General features: G+C 35.7%; 2 protein-coding genes across 2 annotated transcripts; both read right to left on the bottom strand.

Moving 5' to 3' along the window:
- Positions 1 to 469: 469 nt before the first annotated feature.
- Positions 470 to 7,899, bottom strand: LOC124409056 (succinate--CoA ligase [ADP-forming] subunit beta, mitochondrial-like). The gene is made up of 8 exons (XM_046886449.1): positions 7,843 to 7,899; positions 7,587 to 7,640; positions 6,378 to 6,628; positions 4,730 to 4,892; positions 4,116 to 4,383; positions 2,775 to 3,079; positions 1,577 to 1,696; positions 470 to 880 (listed from the first exon to the last, which is right to left on the bottom strand). Exons 1-8 carry the CDS (start codon positions 7,897 to 7,899, stop codon positions 680 to 682), a joined length of 1,419 nt encoding a protein of 472 aa, XP_046742405.1. The 3' UTR covers positions 470 to 679.
- Positions 7,900 to 10,655: 2,756 nt separating this feature from the next.
- Positions 10,656 to 14,932, bottom strand: LOC124409103 (bromodomain-containing protein DDB_G0280777-like). The gene is made up of 5 exons (XM_046886515.1): positions 14,782 to 14,932; positions 12,472 to 13,094; positions 12,062 to 12,228; positions 11,459 to 11,642; positions 10,656 to 11,379 (listed from the first exon to the last, which is right to left on the bottom strand). The coding sequence occupies exons 1-5, from the start codon at positions 14,816 to 14,818 to the stop codon at positions 11,182 to 11,184; spliced, it is 1,209 nt and encodes a 402-aa protein (XP_046742471.1). The 5' UTR covers positions 14,819 to 14,932; the 3' UTR covers positions 10,656 to 11,181.
- Between the last annotated feature and the right edge of the window lie 1,109 nt (positions 14,933 to 16,041).

The following is a 16,041-nucleotide window of genomic DNA, read 5'->3' as shown; positions in this document are numbered from 1 at the left end:
AATAAAAAAAAATTAAAAGAATCCTATGAGATTACAAGAGATAAAAAAAGATTAAATAAGATTACAGGGTATATATATACACCCAGTTATTTTTTATCAATCCCTCGCAATACACTTATCATTTTTAACGTGTAAACGAATCCTATTCGCTGCGATAGTCTTTAGTACCAACTTGTGATCTATCAAATCGTACTGAATTTTTTCAGTAAGGCTGTGAGTGAGGCACCGATTTTCTAGACCCAGGATGGGTTAAATTATGATGGGGTAACACTGTACATAGCACAGTCCGAATTAAATTCGAGTTAAGACTGACATATGCGTATATTTAATCAACCTGCATATGTTCACTTTTTACAATAAATTCACTTTTACCATCGCTTCAGTTATTACAGTCAGGACAAATCTTTCTGAAAAGTTCGTACTAGAGAAAGTCTTTAATAGATACTCCTACACAATAATGAGCCTCAAGGTACGTAACTAATTTTGTCAATTTATGCGAGCTTGCTGAAATAAAGTACCAAATTAAAAACTTTGCCACACTCGCCCGCGAATACAGTTAGAGCAACGGTGCACAACAATGATATGTTTCACAAACGAATAAGTGTCGCGCTTGGGTCGGCGAAGTGTATTAGACTACTTCTATCGTTTGGGCAAAAATGTGGAAGGTATTTCTATTATTTTATTGACACTTTTTTCGGCTGGAGCTTTCGCCTTCATCTTGTACTTCCATCTTAAGCTTCACGTTAATGGATCTTGCCAATTTTACAATCTTCGACATTGTGACAACGGTATAAGCTGCAGCTGAAAGGTCATCGTTTGAGACTATTTTAGCCCCTTTTTCTGCCGCCATTAGAGCCTTTGCCTCTTTGACATTAGTTCCCTGGAAGGAAATAGATTTTCAATATATATTTGATCAAATGACAATTTCATACTCTTGAAGGACGGGGTCCAAGAACTGTTTAACTATTTTTTTTACGTTTATCGCTTAAAAATTATGATGCCCACAGAAATCAAATAATCATACAGCTATTATATTTTTTTTCAATCTCACTAATTAGGATACCAAATTTTTATTGTTGTAATAAAGATTTACTATTGCTAGCAATAATTCAGGTACTTTCTTATTTACGGTAATAATTTCGTTATTGATACTAGTAAATCTATTATATTTAGCAATATTATAGTGATCTTAACAGTAAACTTTGCACGTTAATTACGGTCAAACAATAGCAGCAGACCTCGTCTGCATTCTCTTCTCTACAACAATCTGTGTTGAAAATGTGGAATTCAATTTCGATAGATGCAGAGCTCAAACGGAACCCTACAATTTCCGTATCCAACGCCGGCTGAATTTAGAACTTTTATTCGTATTCAAAATTTTATTTTGCTAAAAATAACTAATTTATTTTGAAATATAATAGTTAAATAGTATCCCACATATTTATCAAGTTATTTGAATCGATGTCTCCGATGTGACATCAGTGTTATGTAACACTGGTGTGCAGCGTAAGAGTTGAGATACTCATGAGTCATAGTGTATTAATTTGGGATATTTTATTATGTGATATGGTCTTACCTGTAATCTTACTACTATGGGAATATCAATTTTGAGCTCGGTTGATGCAGCAATGAGTCCCTGAGCCACAATATCACATTTCATGATTCCTCCGAATATATTCACTAAAATGGCATCTACCTGAACAGTCAATGGTGAATATATTCTTTAACGTTAGATTCTACATTTTATAGCTATTTTATTACGTAATTGGTAAACAAGATTAAAAATATGAACGCACAGTCTAGTTCTAGGGAGTGACAGGAACAAGTGAATTATCACTCATGAGGCGAAATTGGTATTTATTTATTATACATATTTTGTATATTTGTTATATTGATTTTATTGACGATGTAGGCTTCAATATGACTCACGAGCGAAATTGTATCACTAATTGAGTATCTATGCCGAATGGGAGACGATTTATTTATTTTTTTTTTTGCATACGATTTCAGTACGAAGTGATGTCTCGTATCAAAAATAATTTTTGGTCAATTTTACATTACTTCCAATTTTATGATTCTGGAACGAAACAACTTTTTACTAAATCCCTCTTCCCGGATGTTCGAAATACACTGTGGAATGGGGACAGCAATCGGCTAGAAATAACACTAAATTTTATCCAAAAACACAGATTTTCATCAAAATATCGAATCGAAGGCTCGCTTTTTGCAGTTGTAGACTGTTTTCTTTCAACATTATTATTAAAAAGTGACTATTGAATAGTGTTAAAAAAAAGTGGTATACCAACGAGGTTTATCTAATTGCGCTAATCTTAGGCATTTCATCCAGTTAATGAAGAAGCTTTACAACTGGCTAGCACAATATGCAATGACTTCTATGTTCTTTATCTTTTCTTCTCATACATCACTAATTATTTTATAATATTTTTTCAATTCAATTTGGGTGTTTGTTTTTTCAATCATTTTTCTGTTCCTTTTCATATGCGTACCACGAGGAATCTAAGATTTCAGATTATAATATTGGCGTTTAAAAGTCGGACAGCCATAATATTTCCGCTGCCTCAGTCGTGACTGTAGAAAGAACGGTTCCTGCTTAAGAGCTAAACTCTGGAGGTCAACGATCGTAAAATCAAAACAGCTTGAGGCAACTGGGCTTCACACTCACGCGTCACTTTCCATTTTGGTGGAAGAATCTCAGCATGAAAAAAATTTATCAATGAAATGAGCACTTAAAAAACGCTTCATATATTACTTACTTTTGGATCAGAAGTAATGATCTTGAAGGCCTCCTTGACTGTTTCTAAGGTTGCACCACCGCCAAGGTCAAGGAAGTTGGCTGGGTCTCCTCCGTTCAACTTAATGATATCCATTGTAGCCATAGCCAATCCAGCCCCATTTACCATGCAACCAATATTGCCATCAAGAGCGATGTAGTTCAAATCGTATTTAGCAGCGGCAACCTCTCTTGGATCTTCTTGGGTCCAATCTCGAAGCGCAAATAATTCCTTTTGTCGGAATTCTGCATTGTCATCGAATCTGCATTTGCAGTCTAGCGCAACGTCTGAAAATATTCATTTTTGTAACATCTCCTTGAGAAGTTCAATTTTCAAAGCGTACGTGAAGTATCCCAAATCAAACTTGCCGCGTAGTTTACCTGAACAAGTATCGCTTGCGAAACGAGCTAATTGCGAGACGAATCTAAAATTCTATAATTCATTGATTTCCAATAAAACTTGGAAGCTTTGGGAGTCACGCGCATACCGTAGGAATTTGTTCGAATTTTCAAGATTCGTTCATTTAGGATTGATAGTTTTCCAAGAAATGAGAACTGTTACAGTGCGGATGATCTAGTTCACCGAGTGCAATGAACATCAAAAGCCATAGCATCAAGAGTTGATTTAAAGTTCAACTAGACTGAAGCAAAAATATTGTAGCTGCCTTCACAATGTTTCTCAAAATGTAAATATATTATATATGTACATATAATCGGAGTATAATCCGTATGAGGTATAGTCCTGGATTTAAGAGGTTGTCGCTCCGGCGAAAAGTAGAGGAGTAGGGCGAAAACCGTTGAATTTAGAAGAGAGGAGACGTCGAGATAGAGACGTCGAGCAGAATAAACGATTAGATATCGTGCCGAGCCAAAATGATTGGAAAATAATCACATTTACATACAAGTGAAAGCCTAATTGTTAAAATATAAGACCATGTATGTACCTATAAGATCTTGACAAAACCCTGTAACAATCGCTCGGGTGCATCTAAAATATTATAATCATGAACACGTAAAAAACGTATGGCGACAGAAATTTCGAGCGAAAAGTAATAACTTTTATGCTGATAATCAGTTTGTAATCAGCTTCATGAAAAGTCCTGTTTAGAACAAGCCTGCGTTTGAAAACCACGCTAAGGATGACTAGGGGTGAGTTTCTTTGATTTAGTATTTGAACACAAATTTTGATAAAACATCTGAAATTTGATGCAAAACAGATACTTCTGAAGAAGACTTTAACCGGAAAGTGGTTACATTCTCAGAAGAAACTTTTGCCAGAACATGCAGAGATTATATAGCCTATTTTACTTGATTATGTATTTACAATTTCCTGATACCATGTCTTCAGCGAATGGATTGATTTCAAGGAGAAGCGCGTCTTTTGCAAGAAACAACTCATACAGATTGCATATAATCCCGGCCATCTCATCCTTAACTTTTCCGAGACCCATTTTTACAGCAATACGCTCTGCTTGTTCTCCAGAAATCCCTTCTTCTATATCAATGGGTTCGTAAGTTATAGCACTCGGGTTTGTCGCAGCTACTTCTTCTATATCGACACCTCCCTGACTCGAAGCAATCACTACTGGACCCTGTGCGTAGAATTATACAAATAGAAATATTCTGTCAGTACTCGTGTACATGCCAGCCTGAGATATAAGACCTCTTGGTACATCATCCATAACAAAGAAAAAAATTAGTTGGGTAAGGAAGGTAAGACGACCAAAAAATTTGCCCAAGCTAATGAGCATCTGATCCCAAAAAATCATGTTTTGTGGCACATATTATCAAAAATTAATTTGTAAACGAATACAGTAAACAGTATAAGAAATTGCAAATGCGTACAAGCATGCGTGTAAAATACTCTTACTTTAATGGAACCAAATATTATTTTTTTCCACTTTTATATTAAGAAGAAATTATGATTTTTTTACTAACCCCGAAGGTTCGTTCGAGTAAAACGGCCAAATAAAATTCTCTGCGAGGATACATTCGCGTCGTTACCATCACGGCATTGCATATTCGTCCATCGGCACCCGTTTGTTTAGTAACGAGTAATTTACCCAGCATCTTATTTGCAAGATCTTTTGCCTCCTCTGGACTGAAAAAAATGAATCTTCATTAAAAATCATCCTATATGCATCACTTTAGCGCGATATTTATTTTTCAGAGATTTTAATGCCCGATTTCCAATCGACAGGACAGCATTCGTGGGATTGATTTTTGCTGCCAACTAATTTTGGCGTTACGTTATGCTTCGATATTTATTTTGAACAAAAATTTCGTCCAACTTTAAAAATGATAACTTTGTAACTCCGTTGCTGCCATTTCGATAATCGTACATTCTCTTTGGGTTTTCAGCAATAAATGTCCTTGATTTTTCTTAGGTCTAGGTACACACGCATATTTTTCGCTACTTTCAAGGAGGGTATCAGACCTCCGCATCACGGATTTTGCTGAAACTTCTAGGGTTGTTTCCTTGCCCTAATATATTACAGAGCTTCTGATGTGTAGCTTCATCCATTGCGCAGTTCTTTACTCCGATTCAAATCGATTACATCAGCAGCTTGATGGTGTCCTGATAACAGAAACCCATTATGTTTATTTACCTGAAATATTAATTTTCATTGTCCTGTCTTGAAGTTTCGATGACGGGTTCTCACAGAGTGAAGTGTAAACGGATATATTATTATTTCCACGTCATAGTTAAGCATAAACTTCCAATTTTTGACAACTTGATGTGTTGTCAATCGCACAATCACACAAGATAAAGCTCAATGGATGGAACTATACATCAGAAGTTCCATATTTTAAGCCAACGAAACACGTTTAAAAGTTTCGGCAGAATCTATGATCCGGAGGTCTGATACTCTCTCCGTGTTAGTTGTTCCCACTGGGTCTGCGAGATTCGGCCAGCTGGTTTTTTTTTTTTTTTTTTTTTTTTGTTTTTTATCTTTTTAAGTAAAAATTGGGACTGCTAACAAAGCACTTCTCAAGACGAATTATGTGTTCGATTCAAGTTTGGTATGTGAAAGCTGGTTCTATTATGCAGAAGGCACTCAAGTACTCGCATTCAAAGCTCGGGTTACCTCAATGGATATGCCGGAAGAATAATCTCGCGTAGATACACTATCAAAATCAAATGTGATAAACGCGCGGCAAATCTGTTTCGCGAGTAGAGGGCGCTACCAGCAACCGATCCGATCGAGGTGAAAACCGTAGCGCGAGATATCAGTTATTCAGTTCACCGCTAACACCCGAAGTGACGAGTCGCCCGGAATAATTCAAAATCACTGCGAACAAACCGATTTGGGACATAGCCAGGAGGTCAGATACCTGATGGTTTAAAAAAAAAAAAAAAAAAAACCGATGGTTTTTACATACTTCCAGTTAACGCTAGTTTCTGTACAATTCCTACTCTCGAATTCTAAACACAAATTGAATTACGGTAATTGAAACTATTTTGCTGTACACATGAGTTACGGGTTAAATTTTGGTGCCGCGTGTTTTTGTTATGATTGCACCTCCTTGTAAAATACAATTGCATAAAATCATGGTGCCGGTTTAAAAAACCTGTCAGTCTCACGTTTCACACATTTTGACACCTCCGATACTAGATCCTTTGAAAAATCCTTTGCCTCGACCTCCAGCGAGGACTTGAGCTTTCAAAACGATGTCCTGTGTATTCAGATCACTGGCATATTTAGCGGCTTCATCCGGTGTCTTGGCTACTCCGAATTTCGGAGTGGGAATACCACCTTCTTTAAGTAATGTGTATGCCACGTGCTCGTGTACGTTTAAACTTCTTACTGGCGGATGCGTCAGGCATGATGGGATCTAAGTAAAATGAAAAAAAAAAATTAAGTACTGCACAAAGTGTGAATGTGCAAGACGTTGGATTTTTCGGGACGAGTCGCAGCAGGTAACCGGACAGGCTTGGATCTCAGGATCTCGAGGTTTTGAGTACCAAAAATGCCCTGGGAATATGGTAAGTCGATTTATGTAGACAAGAACAATTATTAAACATGAACTCTGGTAAGTAAAGCCGAAGTTAATGAAATAATATCATACTGTTAAATTAGAGGTATAGGAAATATTGTGTCTCCTTGAATCAAGCGAATAAGAAAATATACGCCAGTCGAGGTTTTTTTAGATAAAAGAATTTGGAGTGGGTGACAAAGCTGGACATATCTTTTATTAGTGTTATAAATATTATTGATGTACTTGGTAAACTGATATTTTAATAACACTAATCAAAGTTATTGATAAAAAAAGAAATAAATCATTATATGAGTTGGTTACTTGAGGATTTGTTGCGTGTTTTTCAAATAATTTTCCCGTAAGAGCAGAGCCACTGTCAAACACGTGAAATTAAAAACCTAAGAAAGTTATAGACGTTCAATATCTATTGACACGAGATGCTGGCCATGATTGAAATCTGGCGTTCACCATTATCATGAAATATTGTGTCGTTATTTAAAATCTCTGAAATGTCTTAAAAATTACGAAACCTAACGAAACCTCGTGGAATCTTTGAAAATCATATGAATCTTGTGAAATCGTTTACTTCTCTGAAATCTTTAAAATCATGTGACGTCTTTTAAACTCGTATAATCTTGAAATCTCGTGTAAAAACAAATTATCTGATGTGTGGCTAAATATTCGTATTGATATATCCTCTGGTTATAAAAAATGCTATAAAGTCTCGGGTTTTAGAAAACCATTTACTTGCAGAAATTAAATACAAATAACAATAGTAAAATATATTGACTTTGACGCTCTGTCATTAGAATACCATATTGAAGCCTGCAAATGCTTCAAACCCATTATTTACGATGTAGCCGTCTGTCTGAACAAATACAAACCAATATTTAGTGATTTTTATCATTATTAAATTGGAGTGTTGAAGAAGATATTTTTCGATCATTTTTTCGTGGGTTGTATTCTATCTATCAGTGTTCAAAAATAGAGGGCCTATAGTAGAATTTTCATGCAATTTCCCTGTTATAGGTCGAAAAATTATCTTAACAATCCGCTATCTGAAAACATACCTTGAGTCTACCTGGATGCGCTAAAATCCGTGACGAGAAAGCAACTCGTGGCAACATTGTATAATAAAGCTGATTTACCGGTGTTCGTTAATGTAAAAATCTTTCAACTTCAGTTTCACGGTAGAACCGTAGCAAACAGTTTAGTTTCTAATTCCTTCTTCAATTTCCGAAGCAGCCGGTGCGCATTGTACTGGCTAAATCTATACAGAATTCCGAAACTGTGTTAAATTGTCGAAAACCATGTCATTGTTAAGTCACTCCATGGGTTTTATCTATTTTTCATTTCGTTAAGTATTATATGTTAAAGACAAAGTCATCACTTTCGTACATCCGAATTTTTTTTCTCACACGTAAATATAAACAAACATGACATAAACAAAACTTTTAAAATGACGGAAATTACCAAGACGCAAGTATCCAGATCACGCTCGACAACGCGATGCTTAAGTGCACTTCAAGTGAATGAACTTACGACCTCATTGGGCCTTTCAATTTGATCGGGGTTATAATCGGATACATACCTTCCACAGTGATTACAGTTTCCTACCCTCACAGAAAAAACCCTCAACTTTTGAGGTAAATTTGCACCCTCTTCTTTTTCATCATGGGAATTTAGCATTATCTATAAGTTGGGGAGGCACCACAGAACCACGGAGTACAGAACTAAAGCCGTCAAAACGATGTCTTTTGTGCCACAACTTTCTTTTAGGCATGAAGATATCTTTTGGACATGAAGGTATTTTTTAGGCGTCAGGAAATGGCGCATAAAACATCCTTTAGATGTCTTTTTAACGACTTTCAGTTTTCTGCTATCTGGGATACTTGAATTTATAAATATAGTGACTTGAATTAACTTGTATGGTGTGAGGTACTTGGAGGCGTTGATTAAAAATTTTGTCTTCAGTTGAGTGGGGGCGAAAGAATCAAGATTAATTTACATCTCAAGCGTAATTGAGTCTCAGATAACGAATTTTGAAATTTGAAAAATTAAAAAATTTTGTTCAATTCAACCTTGGTCAAAAATGTAAAGAATGATATGCTTTCTACGAATTTACTATTACGTTTACACCACTGGCCGCGTTACTTTCAGATGACCTCTATGACTGTTTTTTGGTATCTTGGTGAAATGTTACAAAAAATGCTAGAAGTTGATACACAATATTCAACAGAGGCATAAACCCACTTGCGATGACCATCGTATTAGTTCTTGCACAACATTTAGCGAAAGATAATTTTTATTTTTTTCATTTTTTCAATAACCTAGTCTTTGTTTTCATTTATACTTACAAAATCGATCTCTTGTTTGCAGAAAAATAAAATTATTTTTGCCGTAATAATTATCAATATTATTTTGCTTAAGAATCCTGGATTCTCCTATTCTTTAAATTGTGCATTTTCAAATGCTTCAATACATAATATGTCCATGATGATAATCCATGGTAATTATTTTTATTATCGTTCATATTTCAATTGTTGCAATTTAGCCCGAAGCACTTTTTTCTAGAGATTTCGATCAAATACAAAATTATAGCAAATGTAATGACTTTTGTACTTGAACAGACGTGGATTCACATTCTAGAAGGATTCCAAAGTATTCTGAAATTTTTTTTAAAGATTTCTTAATGAGATTTAACACTGTGAAAACTTTACGTGGACGTTTTCGTCCCAGTGTGACCGTACAGGGTTAGAAAATTCTTAACAAAAAACATATTCAGGTATATTTATTACGTAGGGAGTGTATTCTCATGATCTGTTATGAAGTTTCTTAGAAATTTTACTTTATATATTACACTTCAACTCCTATGAAACGATATTTGTATGATTTCTAATATTTTGCGAATACTAGACATTACAGTTAAAGAATAATAATAACTGTTATTATACAGATAAAACACTCCTTACAAAGGTATCACACAGGTTAACAGTTAATATACATATAAGAGAAATGTTAAACTAATCGAAGCACTTGAAATGCGAACTATTAAATAAATATGTCACCCAGTTCACTATTCTCAAATATTTATCTCTGTCCACAAAACTTTGCAGCTTTACGTGAAGCGTAATTTTGTTTTAACTATACAATGTACAGTTAAGCTGCCTACTTACATCAGGAGACATTCACAAATAACTATGTGAATTATAGTTACGAAGTAAGAAATATTGATCGCAGTACACCGAGTATTATCCATGTGTATTGTATGCATAATTCTGTGTACAAATTAACGAAAAAAATAATGTTGCCTTAATCTTCTCAATTAACAGAGAAAATGGTTATTCTTAAATTTTTCAATATATTTCCATAAACTCGACATGTTCTGAAATAGCTATTGAAGCAAAACGAACGAAATAATAAAATAAATCACACAAGACTTTCGTACCTCATCTACACAATACTGTATGCAACTCAAGTAACGGATATAATATGAATCAATGACAGTATTCGGAACTGCTTTGCTTTATTTATAACTATTTTCATAATTTTATCTTCGACAGAAGTCTATTATATTACGAACTCATTCAATGGCATTTGATTCAAGTATTTAGAACTTTGTTTCTATAATTTAAATGTATTCAAAGAAATTTTTAATATTGGCGAATGAAAGTAATTCATTCTTACATGCCCTTAATGTACTCTTCTCATAAGTCTACGAAGAATACAGTAAAAGTTTTAATTCAATAAAAAGATCTAGAAAATAAAACTTGAAATCAAATTCTTATTGCATGTAATTTATGAGTGCATCGAAAGCTGTCCAATGAATATCATATCCAATAGTATTATCATCAGAAATTAAAATTATTATGAAACTTGTTTGAAATTTTTTTTACCACTTTCAAATTTCTATTACACAAAGCCATCTATAAGTTACTGACCATTTCGAATCCCACAAAATCATGCCATTTCAGCGTACATGTACGCTCTTCTGCACAATTGAAGGATGAATAAATCACCAATCCAATAGATAAACAATACAAGGTTTGATTGTTTTTGCGAAAAGAATTGATGTAACGTAAAATAAAATTTTTTTTTTTTTATATCAATCATAATTTTGAACTTAACCAAAATAGTACTTTCCAAGTAAATTTTTTTCCTTGAGAAGTCAGTCATATGTGGTAAAGATTTACAGTTACTGAGATGTAGATATCTTAATGTCGGTAGAAAAAGGTGCGCCGTCATGAAGGTTTCAACCTTCAATTGATTTACCACCTCATGATAGACAAACACATACGTCTAAAATCTCTTCAGTTGGGCATAATCTGACAAATCTTTCAGTTACCGCGTTTTCAACTAGAATGACAGTCTTAGATTATCGATGGGTCTATGATAATCACTTTTTGCTCTTAGAAACTGAATCTATCGTTAAGTGTCCTTCCGGTTACACCAAGGTTCCCGGACAAACTGTACATAACTTCACTGAAGGTACGATCATCAACATCAGTTCCTGGGTCAGCAATAGGGATGTTGCGATTACGAGAGCGGGAACGTGATCTGGAGCGGGAACGCCTCTGTTGCTGGCCGAAAAGTGGAGCTCGACCAACCTAAAATCCATTACTTTGCATGTTGTTTTTCGTTGCTTTTTATTCTAGTCTACCATTTTAATTAAGAGAAAAAGTTTACCATGTTTAAGCTTTGCACGCTTTGCCTGAATGGAGAGCGTCCCCGAGGTAATTGGCGCAGGTTGTTTATGTTTCCTCCCTGATTTCTGGAAAGACTGATCGAACGCTGACGAATTTCACGCCCGTAGTCATTTCCAAGAGTGCACATGAAGTTAACATTCTGACCCGCGTTCATCCGTGCGGTACTGCAATAACAACATCACTTGTTTTCAATCATTACAAGAAGAACATTGCAGACCAGGGACACGACTTGATACAGTTAGGAGTTGTTTTCGGTTAACTTTCCATTTGTAATAATGGTCAGTAATTGAAACCGAGGTATCTTTGTGTGAATTATCATTCATTCAGAGACCTTTTGATCAATAGTTCTTCAAAATTATCTCATATCATTCAACATTATAGTTTATTTTACAATATTCAAAACTGATGGAATAACGTCTCCCAAGTTAGAATTACAGCTGAAAAATATACTTATGAGGTGTGAAAAATAATAAAATACAGTTATATGCGTTAATTCAACTTGACAAGGATCCAAATGGCAAAGTATAGTCTCGAAATCTGGAGTTTGTCCTATAAATCGTAAATTTAAATAAACATATCATACTTCATCCTCATTAGTTTCTGTAGATACTGAGTCCGTCGTTGGGCACGTACTATCTGGTCAGAGCGTAAACCTCCGGTGTTGTAGCGTCGTTGAGATGTAAGTATTTGTTGGCGTCGCTCCAATGCTCTCTGCTGAAGTGTCGTCAGGGATTTACCAGCTTGCGGCATCTACAAATAGAAAAGAAATATGAGGACGAATATATGAGATGGCACAGTGGAAAAAAGAAAAGCATGAAAGAAGGGATTTGATCAAAAAATTGAATCATCTTGAGATTATGCACATCATATAGCAAAAAGTCTGGTACAAATGTAGAATAAGTTAAGCCATAGTACCTATAGAATAGTAAGTTGCGTAATGCACTGGGGTGAGAGAAGAAAAGATAACAGCCAAAGGTATTGAAGTATACTCACTCTGAATTCATTGGGATGATTCATTCTCTGGCTTTGACGTTGCAGAAGTACTTGTTTAGCTCGTTTCACACGATTCCGATACGCGGCCTGCGCGGGGCTCTGATATCCTAATCTGTTATGCACGGAGGTGGGGTCTCTCAAATTAGGCAAACTGTTTGTTCTTTTCAATAGATTTTTGTTGTTGTTGTTGTTATTATTGTTTCCAGTATAAAATCCTCTCTGAGTAAAGGTCAAGTTTGTGCGGCTCCTGCTGCGGTTTAATCCTGCCCTGCCACCGCGGCCTCGTCGTGATACCAAGCCACCTCTGTTGGTATTTTTTGGCCCACCACGTTTTAGGTTCAAGTTTAAATTGCTTCTCGATCTGGTTAAGCCGCCGTTTTTGTTGTAGCGTCTTTTAACGTAACCACCTTGGATGATATTCTGATTCTGATTGCGATTCAGACGCCATGACTGACTTGCTTTTGCAGCAGTACCGTTTTGATTTGCGTTCCTCACGCCACGGCCTCTGAAACCACCTCGGCCCCGCACGTTGCCTGCGCGATTCCGTTTGATACTGCCTTTTTTATTCGGAGATGCGGTCTTTTTATTCTTTTTATCCTTTTTGTCCATCTTTATGATCTCATCTTAAAAGGAAGAAAATTCGCAAGTTTTAGTGAGCGTACGGCCTCAACAGCGAGTTATATATAAATTTTCATAGATTATAGGGTAACAAAATTGTGACATTTCTCTCCTTTTCATGTGACAACGATGATTCTCAATAATTATCCTTTCCTGGTATTTTTCTTTCTTTTTTTTTCTCATATTATTAATTTATAAGTCCCCAGTTCTGAATATACTTTTCCTCATGGACATGGTTAATAATTTCCTTTTTGCATTGGCTTGACAAAATTGAGGAAAATATTTATTTTCTCAAATCCTATCTCCTGATTGCCGATTTAGTAAATTTCAAAAACATGTTGACACAGTCCTTGAAACCAGATATGTTGAATACACAAGAATCTTGCTTAGGCTTTTCAGTTGACAAGCTGTGTTAAATGGTAGAATACTGCAATTATTGTTTGATTTTTTTGAAATTTGTAATTTACTTCAATCATACTTTGTATATTATCCAATAGGGCTTATGTAAGGGATTAGTAGCACAATTGACCAATACATAAATAAATAAATATATAAAACATCAAAAATTATTTCCAAGAGAAATAGTTACTTATAAAAAAAAAAAATAAAAAATTAATTCTTCCAAAGATCAGTTACTTTACATAATGTTGTTTGCAGCTTGTTTTCCTCTGGATTTTGAGTTTTAGAAAATTTTGTTTCTAGTCTCTTATATTGTCATCAACAGTTTAAGTTGATGTTATGCATATTGACATTATTTTCATATAGAAAAAATATCAATGATGTGTGACACACAATATTGCAAAAAATGTTATATTGGAAAGAACCCTGCAATCTTCTTTTCTGCTTGATGGTCCTTTTAAAATATCAGGATGATCAAAGATTATGCGAGTCTCCGTTGAACAATGTCAATCAAGCATATCTTTACGTTGATATTGAATTCTGGGTCTGTGTAGAACTCAATGCCATGTCTCGGCTTGCAGAGCAATAGGTTTTCTCTGTATCAAGGTGATAAGATACACAGTCGAAAGTTCACATTCCGAACACAGTGAGCAGGAATATTACTCGTGTAGTTGCTACCCGTCTGCATCTTCTTACATGACGAAAGGAATGAATAGTTCTGTGTGATCACCTCTTTTAGTTACCACACACAGACATAAGGTGCAGAGGGGGTGCTTATTAGGATATTCTTTGACGATTTCCCCGCTTCCCTGGACCATAAGGGCAGCAGAGGACAAGGGAATTTATCCATTCCAGACCACACTGTTCCGGAATCATATTATTTAGGAGATATTATCGTACTAAATTAGCAACAGTTTAGTTGCGAGCTTCCTACGCGAAGCAAAGTAGATGTACGTGTGTATGTATGTACGAATCATACACGCATATGGACTGATGGTTCTTCTTAGTCATAGACAAGCGCAAGCATGAGTCAGAAAAGGGCGTCATCGTATCATATGACCCAAAAAGAACTTTTTGACCAGTTTGTGTCATTTTTTCCGATTATCTCATGAACATTCGATTTTTTTACTAATCGTCTCGCTGTCGGAAGGCATTGAGTACGTAATGACTGTGCAGGGGTAAAATAAACACGGAAATATTGCAGCGCCATTTTATACAAGCTGGCAAGAAATGCAGCCGTACGCTCACAAGGTATCGTGAAATTTTCTACATTTCTGTAGACTGGCCACTTACCGAGGGACATGTTCACTTTCGCGTCAATCTCGGACATGTTTGTTTTTGTACTCAGAAACACGCGGAATAACGATAACGATAACTATGTTACATTTATCTTCCTGACGAACTTACTACAAACAAGGCTACAGATACAAATCTTGGACCACTAACTGTGGATTGGTGAAGGCAGCTAGCCACGCGCAATAAGCGGAACACTTTCACACTAGGGAATTTAGCGTTCACTTTAAAAATTCCCTAGGGGTTAACAAAAGACTGTCATTTGCACCGAGCTGAAGCTATAATAAGAGATAGACAGAAAGAATTACTTTCATGCTGTGGCATGCTTTTGGTAAAACAAAATAACATAATAATAGAGTAATTAATACACTCAGCAAAAAAACTAACGGCGCACCCTGCACTTGGCGAAATAATACCGATTTTCAAAATGCTGTAACTCAATGAAAAATAGTCGGAAAAAAAATATCTCAGGGAGGCATTTCAAAAGTTGAAACTTGCTCTTCAAGGTGGTTTTTGAAAATTCTTCGTGCAGTCATTTTTTACCTCACGACGTGGGTTTGAGTTCTGAGTTGGGAAACTCAGGAAAAAAAACAAGTCTTTCAAAGTTCTCTACGGGGCATTCAAAAAGAGAACTTTTGAAATAGCCATTTTGTAGACTGAAATCTCCTCAAAATAGTTCGTATAGGAATTTGTCGCACGATTTTTATCACCGAGTTATTCAACTTTTAGTGAAGCAATGTCAATAAGGGCGAAATCGAAGAATAGACGTGGACTAATTTGGGGCTATCCAGGATGCACTGCGAGGAAGTATAGCCTACCGGTCCATCTCATTTTGAACTGATTCTTGAGTGGACGGAAGAATGTAAGGACGACTACCCGTCTTCATGATCAGAACTCTGCGGGTAAGTAAGCCTTAAAAGCCATATTAAGGATCTGGTAACTTCTTTAATGAGAGTCGTTCAATTGCTCCATGCGCAATTCGTCAGCGGTTGATGACTTGCTCTAAAATTTTGCACATGCAAAAGCGTAATTCTGAATTTTAATCTATCTGAATTTGAACGAGTTCTACTTTCAATGATTTCGTAATAGTGCCACCTGAATAGGATGTTTACTGCATCTGTGTCCTAAAGAAAGTCGAAAAAAATTCCAAAGCTGATCGCAGCCCATTTTAAATCGAAGCCTTGCAAAGAGAATTGAAATCCGATGCGTCTAGTGGCGGTATCTTGTGACAACATCTATGTACTGTAGAGAAAAAAAGTA

The sequence above is a fragment of the Diprion similis genome, chromosome 8, assembly GCF_021155765.1.
Source record: "Diprion similis isolate iyDipSimi1 chromosome 8, iyDipSimi1.1, whole genome shotgun sequence".
Taxonomy (NCBI): Eukaryota; Metazoa; Arthropoda; class Insecta; order Hymenoptera; family Diprionidae; genus Diprion; species Diprion similis.
The sequence above is the reverse complement of the archived record's forward strand: the minus strand, read 5'-3'. Positions and strand labels throughout refer to the sequence as shown.